The sequence below is a fragment of the Saccostrea cucullata genome, unplaced genomic scaffold (assembly GCF_032062105.1).
Source record: "Saccostrea cucullata isolate Sc308-1 unplaced genomic scaffold, CSIRO_AGI_Scuc_v1 ctg4026, whole genome shotgun sequence".
In the NCBI taxonomy this organism is placed as follows: Eukaryota; Metazoa; Mollusca; class Bivalvia; order Ostreida; family Ostreidae; genus Saccostrea; species Saccostrea cuccullata.
The window spans coordinates 3256-21341 of NW_026937591.1; the positions used below are offsets into that span (position 1 = coordinate 3256).

The 18086-nt window shown below is 32.3% G+C and overlaps 3 protein-coding genes across 3 annotated transcripts; 2 read left to right on the forward strand and 1 right to left on the reverse strand.

Annotated features, from left to right (window-relative positions):
* Positions 1-655: 655 nt before the first annotated feature.
* On the forward strand, positions 656-5863 carry LOC134248445 (BTB/POZ domain-containing protein 6-like). Its single transcript, XM_062730844.1, has 3 exons — positions 656-706; positions 3917-4173; positions 4798-5863. Exons 1-3 carry the CDS (start codon positions 680-682, stop codon positions 5504-5506), a joined length of 993 nt encoding a protein of 330 aa, XP_062586828.1. The 5' UTR covers positions 656-679; the 3' UTR covers positions 5507-5863.
* A 5180-nt stretch (positions 5864-11043) lies between these two features.
* LOC134248448 (putative nuclease HARBI1) lies at positions 11044-12090 on the forward strand. Its single transcript, XM_062730846.1, has 2 exons — positions 11044-11437; positions 11786-12090. Exons 1-2 carry the CDS (start codon positions 11044-11046, stop codon positions 12088-12090), a joined length of 699 nt encoding a protein of 232 aa, XP_062586830.1.
* Positions 12091-15021: 2931 nt separating this feature from the next.
* Positions 15022-16666, reverse strand: LOC134248446 (uncharacterized). Its single transcript, XM_062730845.1, has 2 exons — positions 15682-16666; positions 15022-15581 (listed from the first exon to the last, which is right to left on the reverse strand). Exons 1-2 carry the CDS (start codon positions 16664-16666, stop codon positions 15028-15030), a joined length of 1539 nt encoding a protein of 512 aa, XP_062586829.1. The 3' UTR covers positions 15022-15027.
* Positions 16667-18086: the final 1420 nt, after the last annotated feature.

An 18086-nucleotide genomic window follows, 5' to 3' on the forward strand; every position in this document is an offset into this window, starting at 1 on the left:
CTTTTGCCTGTTTGCTTACCATAATAGTAGTGTGGGCGGGGAAAGGGGCTTCGAGACCAAAAAATCATCTTATCTAAAACTCGAAGATCTTATCTGATATGTGTGGGGGTGGGGGTCGGAATTTCAAAAATCATTTTCTATATATACATATAAGAAATTATGGTTGAAATACTGATCCCATATGTCAGTAAATGTTAGTGTTTTGAATGCAAACATGTTGTATATAATTGAGTTCAATTTTGAGATTATTTAGTAAAGAAATTCAAAAAACATATACATGTGAATAAAGAAATTTGTTTTATTTTCGGATACTAAAATACCTGAACATGATTTATTATTAATTATTATTAAGAGTGTATACATTATTATTTTCGTCTATGTAAAAATAACATGCGCCACAAACACAAAATTCAAACTCAGAAAACGCAATTCAGATGTTTTAAAATCAATATCTGAAAGTCAGCACTTGTAAAGTGGCATTTAAATTTATTAAATAAATCAATTAAATTAAATATGAAAAAAAAATAAAAAGTCATCCCATTTTGTTATTTTTATAAGCATAAGAGATGTTATATTCATGATTCAATAAATAAATGTTTAAATTTATGAATATGCTGAATCAAAAGATCGGCAACTCTCGACTAACCTTATATAACCCGGATGTTTAACCGTAGTTTACATGCATTTGTTTGCCAAAGGACGAAAGGTAAGCCTTTTAAACAAAACTTTTTGTGTATTTTTATGAGAGTGATTATTTAACATTGGCTTCACAATTGAGATATATCAACTTGTTGAGAAAATAGAAAATGATCTATCCCAGTTCCTTTGTAATATTTTCAAGTTTAATTTAATTCATTAAAAGTTTATAAATGATTTTTTTAAGAGGCAAGCGCAACCTACTTCCTGTTACGTATCATTAATCTTTAGGGTGAAAATATGCATGTTATTGAATATTACTTTTTGTATTGGTAAATACTTTTTCCATTTTTTTTTCATTACTTATTTTTTTACTTTCGTTTTTAATTCAATGTTTTAACTACGGAAACCATTAGAGATATTTGAAAGACGACAACTATCATTTCTTATTGATAATTATATAGGGAAAAATGTTTTCATGTAGATCGAAAACTTTACATAGTAATAAAAATATCATTTGAATACTAGTATATTCATTAGAATAATTACATGAAGGAATTAATTGAACAAGATGTGTTTGTGAAACACTGATGCCCCCGTATGGCAACATAGTGAAGATTAAACTTTTCTTAGATGCAAAGTTAATATATTGGTACCGAAAGTGGGGTCTCCTAACTGGAAAAACAATTGTATTGTAAGCCCTATCTGTTCCCAAGTAATGGCCAAGCTGACGTTTTTTCATAAGTACATAAATTCTCAAGATCAAGGTCATAAGGTCAAGGTTATTGGTATCCAATGAAAGATCTTTGCACAAAGATCATATATTTGAAGTATGGAAGCCCTAGCCCTAACCATTTTAAAGTTTTGGCCAAGGTTAAAAAAATTTTATAGTACGTTAAACTCCAAGGTCAAGGTCAGAAGGTCAAGGTTATTGGTCTTCGATGAAAGGTCTTGTCACACGAATTACATATGTGAAGTATGAAAGCCCTAGCCTTTATTCTTCAAACGTTATTGCCAAGGTTAATGTTTTTTCAAAAGTCCGGAAATCTCCAAGGTCAAGGTCAAAAGGTCAAGGTTATTGGTATCTAATAAATGCTCTTGCTACAAAAAATACATATATGAAGTATGGAAGCTCTAGCCCTAGCCGTTCAAAAGTTATGGCCAAGGTTAAGATTTTTTAAAAGTAGGTCAAACTCTAAGGTCAAGGTCAAAAGGTCAAAGGTCTCAATATCAAATGAAATGTCTTGTCACGAGGATTAAATATGTAAAGTATGAAAGCATTAGCTCTTATCCTTTAAAAAATATGGTCAAGGTTTGTTTTTGAAAGTAGGTCAAACTCTAAGGTCAAGGTCAAAAGGACAAAGCTCTTGGTATCCTTTGAAGCATCTTCTTACAAGGGTTACATAATTATGTTATGTATGGAAGTTCTAGCTCTTACCGTTCAAAAGTTATTTCCAATGTTAAAGTTTTTTTCATTAGTACGTAAATCTCCTAGGTCAAACGGTCCAGGTTGGTGGTTTCCTGTGAAAGGTCTTGCCACAAGGAATATATATGTGAAGTATAAATGTCCTGGTTTCTGTTGTTCAAAAGTTATGGCCCAAGTAAAACTTTGAATTTTTTGTGTAAAAGTGGATCAAATTCCAAGGTCAAGGTCAAAAGGTCAAATTTTGTTGTTACCCAAAGAAAGTTCATGTCTCAAGGAATACACATGTGAAAAATGAAGAGTCAAAGCTCCACTAAATCAAAAGTTATGGACAAGGTTAAAGTTTTTTTGGACAAACAGACAAACAGAGATACAAACAGACAGACAGACACGACAAAAACTATATCCCCGAAACTTCGTTTAAGGGGGCATAAAAATAATTTAGCAATACTCCTTTTGTTGTAAAATCATTTTTAAATAATAATATCACTCTTGATCCTGAAAAAATCACATACCATGAACACAGGGAGGGTAAAAACTGGTGAAGAAAGCTTTTCCATGTCCCTCTGTATTGAATCCGTCATCGTATAAAAAACACTAACACAACGCAAGTGAGTTAAGGCTACATATGGTGTTTTTAATGCAAAATATCTAGTTAAAACCTGTAATTGCTTCACAGTACGCACAGAAAATGCTAAGACTTGTTTTCTTATACATTCTTGGTACCCACGATATGCTATAGCCTGTACACATTATGACGTCATATTATGACGTCATCAACCTTTACTACACAAGTTTATAAGAAATATCAACAAAATCGCTTCGGCGCAAGGGCATACATTACTTTGTTTTACAGAAACAAGGTATAAAGGGAAGCAGAATATTCCAAGGATGTAAGATATTGCTGCGCATATGTCGAAACTGCGATTGTTAAGTCACTTTTCTTACAGTACTAAGTTGAAACGGGGTAAAAATGAGCAGTCAAGTGTAAGATAAGTAAATTTTTTATCGTTTGAAGAAGAGTATAGGATTTGTGCAGCAATTTTATTACTTTTAGGAACATTCTCTTTACCATTATACATTATTTATTTTAAATTAAATAAGATATGCCCTTGCGCCGACGTTGTTTTTTTATGTGTTTTATTGCCTTCAATGGGAAAGAACTATGACGTCATAATATGACGTCATAATGTGCACTTGCAATAATATACTGTCGGTACTAAGTATATATACGAAAATCAATTTGAACATTTTCTGTACATAAAATACACAATTTATGCATTTTTACTAGCTCATTTGCATAGAAAACCCATAATTAGCCTTAACTCACTTGCGAATCTTGCAATAAAATTGTTTGAAACATGTCAGTCAAGTCATTATCAAATACAAATTTGGTCATTATAACGCAAATTAATTAACAAAATACACATAATGAAGAATATTGTTATAAACCCTTTAACATCTACTTATTTGAATGTGCTGGACTGAGTTATTAAAAATAGACATACCAAGAACGTTTATTTTCAAATCGAATGAGTTGAGATAAATATAGTGTAGTGAAGAGTTTGCTTTCAACTTAAGCAATGCTAAGGAATGCTAAAAGACAATCTTAATATTTTTAAATCGTTTATATTATATATGAAGAGCATTAATGAACCTTGAAATTATACATACGAAATATATAATAGTGTGGGGACACATGTTTGAATATTTTTTATTTTGTCTAAATAAATCTTATTTTATGATAAAAATGGTTTTAATTTATAGCGAAATGTCCTTATTGTTTTAAAAATGCCATAAAAAGGTTAAATTAAAATTTGAAAAAAAAATCGTTATCATTTATTGTGCTATTTGCAGATGACAGAAGTCAAGACTTCGAAAAACTGGCGTTCTGGCCTCAGTGTTGCTGATTGTAACAGATACATGCTTGAAAACGAGATCCATTGTGACGTATTATTTAGAGTGGGAAAAGAAGAAAAGCTTGTACGCGCTCATAAGTATGTTCTAGCGAGCAGAAGTCCCGTGTTTGACGCCATGTTTTATGGTGACCTGGCGGAAGCTAAGGAAATTAAAATTCCTGACATTGAACCACCTTCGTTTGATGTTCTTCTCAGGTAGATAAAAATGTTTTTTATTTGTCCTTTTCTGTGGTGCGTCTTATTGATTTTAATGATATTTAAACAACCTTTCTCCTTTTCTGTCAGGCCACTCCTACGCAGACATTGAACCTAGTAAAAGCATTATCACAATGGATTTTGATTGATAAATTGAATGGCAAACGCCTTTTAATAAGCATTTCGTCGTCATCTCTTTTTTATAGTAATATCGTTCGTTTTTAACACATTTATCTTGTTTTACCTTGTACTGACCTAAATAAAATTTCGTTTAGTAGCTAGGAAAAGATTTTTGTTCAATTTATGAAATATATCTCCTACAATATAGTAGGTTTTAAGTCATGAATACATGTAACTAGATTACCAAGACCATAATGCATTTAGAAATAAAATTATATCGACTTTTATCTCTTACACTAATAAATGTTTGACTTTTGTGATTAAAAGTATATGCAAGTATCTTTCCCATATGAGCTCAACCAAAAACAAAATTGATTCCTTTAAGCCAAAGATGATTAAAATTCACCGTTTAATGATTACTGCAAAATGTATTTGAAATTTTCATTTTGTTTTATTAAAATCAAAATGTATTTATGCAAGCATTTCTTTCCCATTAAATTGCAGATTTGTGTATTGTGGCGAAGTAGAGGTAAATAAAGAAACTGCCATCGGAGCGCTCTACGCTGCTGAGAAATACGATATTGAGGCGTTGAAAAAAGCGACGATATCATACTTAAAAAGTAACATAACAACGGAGACTGTTTGTACATTTTTGGAAAATGCCAAGTTATTTCACTTAGAACGTCTGACTAAAAAATGTATAGAATTTATAAATGAAAAGTGCTCAATCATTTTACAATTACCGATTTCCTTACAGATAAGTAAGGACACCTTAATGGAAATTTTATCCTCAGACAACCTAGATATTGAGGAGTTGAAAGTTTATCATTTTCTGATAAGTTGGGGTGAAGGCCAGTGTGAGCTCAAAGGTTATGAGAGGTCGGATGAAAATATCAGAAATCAGATAGGAGATGCCTTGTATCAAGTCCGTTTCCAGTTCATGGATCTAGATACATTTGTTAAAAACGTTTGCAGACGCAACATACTTACTTCGAAAGACAAATTAATTTTGCAGCAAGTGATTGTTGGGAACCTGGAGAAAGAAAGCACCAAATTCAATCTCGGAAAGCGAAAACCTGCATTGAAGACCTACAATGTTATACGTAGAAGTAGCCCCCTTAAAGGTTCGTATTCCGAATATACAGGACGTCGTCAGGATCGTCAGACATTCTCTCCATGGGGATTTCACGTGAAGAAGGCTTCCTGGCCCTGATACATATAAAATTGAACATTGATTAAATTTGATTAGAATAGTAAATATACCTTCACAGAATGAAACACAAGGGATATCCAGTTCAATATTGTATTACAATAATCTATACTTTAAACTCCCAACAACAAATATAAGCTGGGCGTGACGCTTTAGGGATCATCAACCTGGAAAGGAACATTTTATAAACAATTTATTTCTGAACAAGGTTTTCAATTTGATTTTTTCTTCGACATGATGGAGAAAATAATGGAAGTTTAGATTCCGGTGGATAATTTCCTGGGTTTATTTTTTCATTGCAATAATAAAAATACATGAAAAAATTTATTTAATTTTATTTCTTTTTTTTCAAGAAAAAAAGACGGATATTTATATTTCTATATATTTTTGAAAAAAAAACTACAGTATTAAAACATCTCATTTTTCATTATTTTCTCCAAATATAATACGACCTCAAAGTTTCATTTATAATTTTATAACAAAACATATAATCACCTCTAACATAAATACGACCACTGTGGTTAGACATCACCTATTTAAGCAAGAATATTGAGATTTTTCAACTGAAACATATTTTGTGTTACATATGTTTATTCATAATAAATTAATAATAAATAATAAAAAGTTCAATTTAATAAAAATGAGACAACAAAAACAATCCATGTCTAAAACTTAATGAATTACGTAAACAGGTTATTCTTTTTTTTTGATTTTCAGTTATGCATAAATGTAAAATTCTGAAATCGTTCCGCACATAAAAAACATTGTTGAGTTTTAATATGAAACATGAGATTTTTTGTGGAAAGGAAGGACAATAAAGTTTGGTGGAAAAAATGATTTAAAAAATCAGAAATTATTATGTGTCCATTAAGCAATGACCCTGATTGTAAATGTAATAATACACTTTGATCAGGTGAAAATTTCATCACCCCTTTGATCTAAATAGATAAATGTGTGTCTTATGTGATCCAAATATACTATATGTGTACATGCATTACTTTTTTTCTTCGTAATCACATGTGCATTTTAAACGAAGGAAGTTTTATCAATTCACAATATTCATTTTCTTTCCTATATATATTGTTTAAAATAGCGGTTTAATAATAGAAATCAGAAGGGTCATATCGAAAATTTAACCTTTATTCCGACTATAGACAATTATTGTGAAGAACTTTCCTTCTTAATATCTGCTTTACCATATTGCCCAAAGGAACGTCCTATGTACCTCATTTCAATTTGTCTCCCAAACGTGTATCGTTTATGAGATAATTTGATAATTGTAAAGTACAAGATCTTATTCAAAATGTATATTCACTAGATGTATAAACCTGTGAAATAGGACGTTATTCATGCATTACATACTAATCAATTTTAATTGACGATTGGACCTGTTTGCTTCAATACTTATTCGGCAATAAAGAAATTTCATGATAAATTAAAGAATAAATTTATGAACAAAAAGTGTTTCACATTGTGCAAAAAATTATCATTCTCATTTTTGTTCATTGTAAATGCCTCTATTGTCCCCCGCTTTCACAAAAGCCATGAAACATTAAATCTCATTAGTCTGTCTGTCTGTCAGTCTGCAATTCTGTCTGTCTGTCGCAAAAAAACTCTAACCTTGGTAAGGGCATACGTATTTGACATTATATGTCATAAATAATTGCATCTCATCCGCTATGACACCGATCGGTGGACCACAGTTCTTTGAATGAAATATATATAGATAACGACCAATATTCAAGATCAAAAGTCCGTAAAACAATACAAAATAGGAGCAGAACAAACATGGACTTCTAAAACATTAGAAGATAAGGTCAGTGGAGGAGTGGACATTTGATTGTTCAAAGTTGGTTTATTTGCTTCACATTAAATTTCTTTTAACATTTAATTTTTTCTTCACTTGATAAATACATGATATAACAATAATCATATGAATGTGTCGAACCATTATCATATCTACGTACTAATATAAGCTCATCAAATGAATTTATTACGAAAATATCATATGCTACTTTAATTGAAACGAATATTATTTGCTTTCAAAAAATTTTCAAATTAAACAATAAAAACATAGATATGAAATAGTTGGGGGAAAAACAAGATCTGACATATATTTTAAAAAAAAAACCTCCACAACAAATTCAAAAGAATATTTTTAAATTATACATCATAAAACAAAACAAAAAGAATTAGATATTTATGCACATTTGGTATCATATCTTTTATTATAACACCTTGTTAAATGTCTAAATATTTATTTATCATAAATACAATCTATTACATAAGCTTAATGTGCAAATGACGAAGATTTCTTTTCTTTCTTTTTTTGTAACAATATATAACCTTTGAAAATGAAGATTTTTTAATTCCATCTGTTAGAAGTTATTAGTAGAAAAGTTTTCAAAACGTAGCATATAGATTCTTAAAATCATGATAAATACAAACAAAACAAGATAAATACCCCAAAAAAATCGATCAAAGAAATAAGAAATTGAATCTGTATGTCCACCATTAACGACAGATTCCGTGGCTTTTCTATCACACACAATACCAACGGGAAGTTCCTTTACAACTGGTCGTAGATCATACCTACCACCACATTTTGGTACCAACTGCATAACATTGTATCGTTTCTTTTCTTGCCTACATTCGCTATCTTTCTTCAATTCACATTCTGTCCTATTGAGGTTCTGTGCTTTATATATTACTCTTGGTATCCAGTTCTCGTCAACATCCGGTATCCATACCCAAGCACAGGGACCACTTCCGGTTTTAGTGGGACATCTGTTGGCTTCAGCGATCATTTTTGAAATTCTTTCAAGAGATGACAAGGAAAACGTTATGCTTGGAGATTGCTGACCAGATACTTGTTGAATGGGATGATGAATCAATCCAGAAAGGAAGACAAAAATAATTGCTGATGTGATAACCTGAAAAAAGGATATATATATATATATTTTTTTAATGGAATGTAATGATTCATTTATACTTCTGTTTGATAAATGCCTCTGTGAATATCCACATATCTTAATTATATTAATCAGTTTGATTTATTATTGATCTGTTATACTAATACTTAATTTAACCGATAAACATAACAGGATTGGACTGCCTTCATAAGTCCTCTTAAAAATACTTTTAAAAAATTACAAATACTTACCGAATTATGGGTTTAATTTAGCATATGAACACTCATTTAACAACTAAATTTTGCATGCACCACAGTGTATTTCGGAAAAATATTTTGCAATTAAAGCAGCTGTATTTTAAGATATTATTTTCGTATTTCAATTACCAGTATTATTTTCAGAAAACACATTTCGTTGCTTAAAATATATAAGGACGTAAAACGTTGGGAATTTAAACGTAAGTATACATTGCTTGGACGATGAAACAGGGCTTAGTTTAAACAGCTATGTTTGTTGAATTTTTTTTCTGGTAGAGAATTCAAATAGTTCATTTTTGATACTGCTATTGAAAGAAACTTTGATTATTATGTACAATTAATGAATTCTGTGGTTTTCAGAAGTCTATTGCTCATATGCTAGTGAAAAAAAAATTTTAAAAAAGTTTTGAATTGTCATAAACTGACCTGGAGATTTTCAAGTAATTGTAGTCCTCCGTATTCCAGAATTTTTTCCCCTTTCAGTTTCTTTAATGATTCAGTGTGTGATTAGATGAAACAGAGTTTTCTTCTTCATCAAACCATCGTCAATCTCAAAAAAAAGTTTTCATCAAGACATCTAGGTCTTTGTATCGAAATTTAAACCAAAGAAAAATTGAATGACCTTGAGATTTTCAATTAAGTTTAGTCCTCCACACGTCAGATGTACTTTTTCTCCTCTCAAGAATATCTTTGCCATGCACGGGTAGATGCTATTTTCAAGTGTTCTTTGAAAATAACCTTTGATCCGCGTATCACTCATTATTTTTTTTTAAAAAACAAATTAACCTCTTGCTTCATTATAAATTTAAATGTGTCTATTGAAACACCTAATTTTTTCATCAACATCAAAAGTACAAATTTTATTACAAATGATGTGACTTTTCTCTTATTTCTACGAAGTACCTTGTTATTATCTGCAAAATCAATTTTAATTCAAGAAAAATAGATGTACCGGTTTTCTTTTCAAAACAGAAGTTTTCATTCACTTTGTAACTTCCTAGAGTCCTATTTTTTATCAAAATAAACAGATTCATTCTATGAAGAAATCCTGATGAAACAACTTCTAATACATGTAATTGAGTTTTCGGATTTTTTTAAAGATTTTTTTTTAAATAATGGTATCTCAGAAGAAACTAAATTAAATGTTTTACTTAATTATAGTGGGTGAGGAAGATTAAACATATCTTTTTTTTAAATAATATTTTCACATTTAAGGATTAATTTTAAATGACTGCTATATGTATTTTAAGCAGTATATTTTTCTTCTCAAAATAGCTTCATTGTAGGTAATTTACATATTCTTAAAAAAACGAAAAAAGAATCCCTCTATTCAAATTTAGTTCAAATATCCTGAAATATATGTGAGAAGTAGTACATTAAATTAAGAATGAAGAAAGAAAACATTATTCATGAAGTTTAACATCAAACACGGACATCTAGAACATTCAGAGACGGGTTAGATGACATTAATAAGTAGACCTTCCCGCTTAAAAGTTGACACAGGCCATTTGCCCTTAACATGATTTTGCAAACGAGAAAGACTTTAGAAAATTCGGTTTCGCACTGAAGGCATTATTTTTTTTTATCAAAACGTGAGTCAGATTTCGACTCAGTGATAGATTTCTTGTAACGATAGTAGAAATTGCAAAATATTTACGTTTACATATAACTTCTTTGGTCATTTTATTGATTCATCATTTTATTTGTCAAAAGATTGTCTCATTTTTTCTTTTGAAAATATTGCATTAAATTTTAAAAAATGTAAAAAGATTGCTGAAAATAAGTTGCAAACTTCTCTTTTTTTTCCCCCATATTATCCAGGGGCGGGATTCATAAAACTTTTTGGTTTATTCTTAAGTTTAAATAAACCACTTAAACTATGTTTATTTACTTAATTTCCTTAAGTTTTACTTAAATGTGGTAGAAATATACTTTAGTGTAATTCATAAACATACTTACTGCTTAAGTACTGATTTAAAGTTAAGTGTCCTTAGGAGGTGTCTTAAGTAGGTAAGTATTTCTTAAGCAAATAAGTATTTTTTAAGTTTTCTCTTATATCTAAACAAAATGGCTGCTCGAAGAAGGAATTTTAGGGAAATAAGAGATTATTTCAATGAATATTCAGATATGAGTTAAAAGGTTCAGACTTGATTCTGGTGGGATAAACTTTATTGAAGGATTAATAGGCAATGAAATAAGGTCCGCGTCCGTACGGAATCATGCACTAACATCTACAGAAAAGATTTTGTTAACCCTGAGATTCCTAGCTACTGGAAAGATGCAACTTTATAATGGGGATGATATGGGAGTTTCCCAATCTTCTGTCTCTAGAGCAATATCTTGTACCATAAAAAGTTTGTCATCCGTACGAATGGTGCGAAGATTGATCAATTTCCCTACATCACCAGATGAAATCAGACGTAACCAGGAACGATTTTTTCAGATAGCAGGATTCCCTGGGATTGTTGGTGCCATCGATGGCACCCATGTTCAAATAATTGCACCTAGACAAAATGAGAATGATTTTTTCAACAGACATCATTACCACAGTTTAAATGTGCAAGTTGTGTTTCATTCCCAATGTAAACTCATTGACATTGTTGCAAAATGGCCCGGTTCGACCCATGATACTCGCATCCTAAATGAGAGTGGGCTTCGAGTCCTGTTTGAAAATGGTCACATTCCTCTTCAAACGCATTTGTTGGGTGACAGTGGCTACCCATCTCGTAGATGGCTACTTACACCATTCAGAATTCCTCAGCCTGGTCCACAGACAAATTACAACAAGTATGTATGATTCATTATCACCCATTCTCAGAAAACTCATGTCTCCTGGCCTAAGACTTAACTTGAAAAACATGATAATTATATATTTCTGACTTAAAAAGCACCAGCTTATGCTATGATTGAGCTATAGACTACATTATAAGTATATACTTAGCCATATAAATTCATCCCTAATTATTAAAATAAATCATAAAGAATGGTTTAAAAATGCATGTTTTGCTGTTGCATTTTGTGAAAAAAAATACTGGCAATAAAATATACAAATATGATATACCAACATAAATCAAATTTTCTATAAGATATTAAATTGCTTTAATTATTTACAGTGCACACAAAAGGACTAGGAGCACTGTTGAAACGCCGCTTTTACGTTCTGCATGGGGAGATAAGAATGTCGCCTCAGAAGGCATGTCAAGTTGTGATGGCATGCGCAGTCCTCCATAATATTTGTAAAGATCGACAAATTCCAATTACTGATGATGATGACAACAATGATACCAGTGATGATGAAGATAGTGGAGATGATACTGCTCAGGGTCATCATGTGCAAGCAAGAAATGATGGTGCTGCTAGAGGCAACAACATTAATGGCATATTGTACAGGCAGCAGTTTGCTGCAACTCACTTCTGACATTAAAAATAAACAAACGTTTCAAAGTCAACAATTAAGATTTAATATTCATGAACAAAATTTAACATGTAATTATAATAATTCAGCTCATATTCACTTAATCAAGGTCAGATAAACATTAATGTATCTCAATAAATATCATTCAAAATCTGACACACAAGCTTTTCTTTATATTTTGGCAATTTCAGTTTGCAAGTAAAATGTCTTTAAAGGAATACCATATCAAAATTTAATCGTTGGATCTTGAAAATATCTTGTTTTGAGAGATTTTCATGGCTGAAATACCTGTATGAGTTCTTGCTTTTTCTATATTTTTTCAAATAAAAAAATTGACAAATGACATTTTAGAGCTTAAAATTGGCTGTTAATGAATGTATATAAATGTAACAATTGAATTCAAAAAAATGAGAAATATACATATTTAGACAATTATTTCTTTTTTATATTTATATATATTTAGAAATTTAAAAGAAAATACTTGATAATATACATTTTTTTTATTCATGAAAAGAAAAACAAAAGGCCCATGGGCCACATTGCTCACCTGAGTAACTGGTGATGCAGTTCTTTACCAGATTTCCCCTCTTCTTATATCTATTGTGGCCCTCTACCCCACCCCCTCCCTCCTACCACCCCTACCCCGTCTTGATTTTAACAATTTAGAATCTACACTACCCCAGGATCCTTCTACTTAAGTTTCAGCTTTCCTGGCCAACTTGGTTCTTGAGAAGATTTTTCCTATATATTTCTATATAAAATTTGGATTCCCTATTGTGGCCCCGCCCTAACCCCGGGGTCATGACTTTAACAATTTAGAATCTACACTACCCCAGAATGCTTACACATAAGTTTCAGTTATTCTGGCCGACTGGTTCTTGAGAAGAAAGATTTTTTAATGACCCCACCCTTTTTGTCTATTCTTTATTATCTCCCCCTTGTGAGGGGACTTGGCCCTTTATTTGAATAATTTATACTTCCCATCACCCACTGATGCTTTGTACCAAGTTTAGTTAAAATAAGCCCAGTGGTTTTTGAAAAGAAGTTGAAAATGTAAAAAGTTTACAGACGGACGGATGGACAGACTACAGACAAAATGAGACCAGAAAAGCTCACTTGAGCCCTCGGCTCAGGTGAGCGAAAAATCTTGACAAAATATAATAGAAGGAAAATCTATGCTATAAAAATAATGTTTTTTAAAGAAAATTGTATAAATGACATTTTGAATTTAATGAAAATTCTTAATTATCAAATTTGAACATATTCAGATTAAAATAAAACTGAATTAATCAAACCAGATACTTTAATAAATAATCATTTATATAAAATTTTGGTTTGGTATTCCCTCTTTGTTTCAACATGTATTAAACTATCAAAAATTTCATTCCTCCAGTTGACGCTTGAGGGTCTTTACTTTCAATTCAAAATATTCTACATAATGTATCTCTAATTTTAGCTTTTTAACAGTCAGCTCCCCAATTAGATCTTGTGTGCTTTGAGGTGTCTTTCTTGACGTTACTGGTGCCCTGGATATTGTGTGAGGCAACAATGGGGACCTCAGGCTCTGGGTAATCACGGGCTCTGGGCACGTCAGTGTAGGAGCAGGTGATGACAACTCTACGGACAGTGGTAAAATGCTAGTTGATGCTGATGCTGCATTGCTGGTACTTGCATCTTGCGCAAACTGAATAGAACTGAAACAATAGAAAGACAATCAACTTTTATAAATATGCATGGTGTATATTTTTTTTAAAGAAAAGTCTCATGTCCATTGGAGACACGATAATTGCTTCTAAAGCATAAACATTTCCTCATAAATATCATTACCATATAATATTTTAGCCTGAATGCAAAAACAAACATTTTTGCTAAGGCCTAGCTGAGTTTAAAACAAATGATTTTATCAATTGAGAAGTCCATAAAGATTAAAATTTTTAATTTCTCCCACAAAGTTGAATATTTATAATTGAGTAAATAATGTAAATAAACTGAAGAACATTACTTTTATTTACCAAACATTTTCATCTGTCAGGAGGTGAAGAATGTGTGATGAGTCTATGCCTCCGTCGATCCCACTTATAATGGAGTTATTCTCCCCCAAGCACCATTTGTACTGTCTCCCCTATAGCACTTAAAGGTTTTGAGGGAGGTCCTCCACCTATACATAATACAGAAATTGATATTAAGCGAATCTGTATACATCTGTGAAGAATTAAATTTGTATTATAATATACAATTGGGAAATTAAATGTCAAATTCCTATTTGTAAAAAATATGTTTATTTCAAATATATTATAGATATGAAAGATACAGTTAAATTCAGTTTTGCAGTTTATGTAATAACTTATCAGCACTATGCCTAAAAATCTTCTTGAATTGTGTATTCAAATTAAATCAACATATAAACACATGTATTTAGATTAAAAAACACAATTATCTGAAGAAAGATGAGTGAAAGATATGAAGAAAGAAAAATCAGATACATGTAGCAGTAAATATTTCAAGGCTTGACAGATCTCTGCATAAATAAGCTTGTGGCACTTATGCGGCGTATTTTCTTTGATGACTAGTGTACTGTAATTTCCAATACCCGTTCTATTCCCAGGTAGGCGTGGCCTACCATCGTACAATAACTTTAGAAACTGCAAGTTATTGCACTGTATCAAAGGGGGCGTGGTAATTGTACCGTACAATAATTTTAGAATTATTGTAAAGTAAGAAAAGAAATCAAATCCTCACAAAATTTATCCTTTAATCAACCATTGTAAAGTTTTTTTTTCTCTCCAAAAAACACCTTTCAATTAAATTTGATGTCCTTGTACAATTCTTACAAGCAAGTTGAAAACAAAGAAATACAAAAAACCTCAATTCTAAAAAAAATGGGTTTGAGTAATTTAACAATCTATCTGGCCAGTAATTGACCTTTGTGAAAATTTCACTTTAAAACTGAAATGTAATGTTACAATTTTTAAATTCTCCAAACGGGAATCTGTTCGGTTTGAATCTCTTGCTCTGAGGTTCCTCCTCACCCTGGACGTTTGCTGCAGTCAGTGGAATAGCGGGGCACTTGTCTGAAATATCTGGAGCGCATCCATCTGGAGGATTCATCGGAGTGGAATTCTCGGTACACTCCTTGGGCGGATCCAAGATCTTTGACACATTAGCTTCCATTTGCACACTGGATCTTTTGTATTTACGGACACCTGCTTGAGAACGATGACCAGTCCGATCCATTATCTGCTGCTCCGCAACACCAGACATATATAGCTGGGTCGCACAAGTACGTTTGCCGCTATGATTCGAATAATTACCCTGTAAACCACCTTCCGTGCAAATGATTCGCATTAAGTTTTTCAGCTTGTTAATTCCCACGACCTGATTTCCGTATCGAATTGGCACCTCAGATGCTGCGGGCAGAGGTCTTCGATAGAATGCTCCTTGACGTCCAAGGGAATCCAGATATAGATCAAAATAGTCAGCAATGCATCTCTCCCCTACAAGAAAATTTTAACGAGTAATTGTACATCCTCACAGAGAGAGAGAGAGAGAGAGAGACAAAAAGTGAGAGAAAGAGAGAGATAGAGATTCTCTTACCGGACTGGCAGTGATGTTTAATGGTCTTGTTGCACACATTTAGCTGTCCGAGTCCACCTTTGTACGTTTTGGTTTTTCGACCCGTAAACTCAATAAATTTTCCCAGCTTATCTGATCCAATAGTAAACTGTTCACATGCTAGGTTATGATGTTCGTCACATCCGCGCAGACCAAAGATTTTACATGCGTAAAAGAAAATCGTTTTCTGAAGTTGTTCTGCATTTTTCTTTCCAAACACTCCAGCATCCCACAACTTGGCCTCATCTTCTGGTAAAATAGGATCGGCCTGCTTCGTAGTACACCCTATGCCTTTTTCAATCAGCGACTTCAATTTTGCATCTAGAACTTTCCGAAATTCAATGAAAGTTGTGTTTTTTTCGTCTAAAAAGTTTTTATCGTACACACCTTTGTCTCGCAAAAAACGAAGTAGTCCACATGAAATCAAGTACAGGCTCTTAGGGGGGTAGTCCTTACCATCCTGCCGTCTTGCTTCTACTATAAAACGTTGTAACCAGTAATTCATTTCCTCGCTGCCCTGGAATTGAAGTTCTGGAATAGTTTCGGATCTGCCGGTTCGCCATTTCTCAAAAACGTTGACCGCCCATCTAGTGTTTTGTTTAGTGTTAATGTTTTCCTGGCTTTCAATTAGAGATTTCAGTTCACTCTCCGTCACTGGGGCCGCAAAACGATCACCTGATGTGGTCAGCAAATTCGAACTATTTTCATTTTCTCTCAAAAAGTCATATTCAAGCTTAAATTCACCATGCTCCAACCCTGTGTCGTACTCGGCAAGCGTCTGTGTAAGGCTCATGTTCTGTAATCCGTCGAAAGCTTCCATTTCGTCGCAAACTTGAGATAATGTCAGGTCGTCTATTTCCTCAACTTTGAAGTCATTATCCAAAAAATCTACGTCGCAAACTTGAGACAATATCATGTCGTCAATTTCTTCAACTTTGAAGTCATTATCCAAAAAATCTACGTCCATCGTTCAGCTTGATTCGATCCCAGTCTAAATTGTAGCGCGAAAAATGCCACTGAAGCTCGTGAAAGTAGGCGTGCCACAAAACATTTGCTGGACCAATAGACATACAATAATTGCTGTATCTGGAAATGAAACGGGGTCGTGACCTCGTGCCCTGCGGGCACTCGTCACGCCCCCGTTTCATTTCCAGATACAGCAATTATTGTATGTCTATTAGTCCAACAAATATAACTTATTGTTATAGGCCTAGTGCTCAGAACCATGGTCATGACTAGATTTAATTGCGTACAGAGCTCATAGACTAACGTGTCCGAACGGAAGAAATTCGGGTTCTGCAAATTGTTCAATAAATAGAAAATAAAGGTAAACAGGCATAAATTCTACCAGCAAGCTTTGCCTGTTTACCATATATTTCTATTTATTGACAAAATTGCCGAATCCTTTGATTCAATGCACACCGCTTTCTTAATTAGTACACATGTCTATCTGCAGCTGATATGAGCTTGTCGCATGGGCTTAATCATGTATAAATTTTATTATTGTTACCTGTGGCAGTTGTTTCCTTCCTGTAAGAAGAAATTTCAGTCTTTGATGTTGATAATATGTTGTGCAATTTCTTCTCAACTTCCGAAGTTGTCCTCGGAGTACTACTGGATGCGTTCAGCTGAACTGTCACCTTCTCCCATGTTTCTTTCTTCAGTTTTGATGTTACACTTGGTCCTAGCTTTGAACGGAGTATATCTTTATTTTCATTTACTAATGTTACAAGTAACAAACATTCTTCCTGCGTCCAATTTGGATTCCTCTTTTTCCTCTGCTTCTCCTCAGTCGCCATCGCGGCCATGTCGTCTGTATACGATTTGAACATAATTTACCTCCTTCACATAAGAGCGCACTTTTTTGTTCGGGAATTTTTATGCGTTGCTATGGTGATTGTACTTAAGTATGCTAATTTTCTTAGCGTTAAACTTTGTTAAGAATTGTGCTTAGAAGTTATATGAATTAATATTTAAGAATTTTACTTAACTAAGAATTTTTTTAGTACTTAAGAACAACTTTTAAGAAAAATTTTAGAAGTTTTATGAATTCCGCCCCAGATCTTTTCATGCTTTTAAAAAAAAATATCGTAAAAAAAATATAGTTTCCTATACATCATGTACATATCTGCAATTTTTTGCAGAAATGTGCATTTCAAAATGGCCATATTAACCATTACCGTGTTGGAAAATTATCAGTTGATAATCTTCTAAAAATCTTTTCCTAAAATTGGGATTTTCACATTTATTTTGTAATTATTTATTTTTTCTTATTTTGTAATTATTTTAGCTATTCATCAATCCTTGTATTCATTTAAATATTTAAACTGACATCAATAAATTGACCAAGGTATTCAATTCTGTGCAGTTGAAATGTTAATTATTTA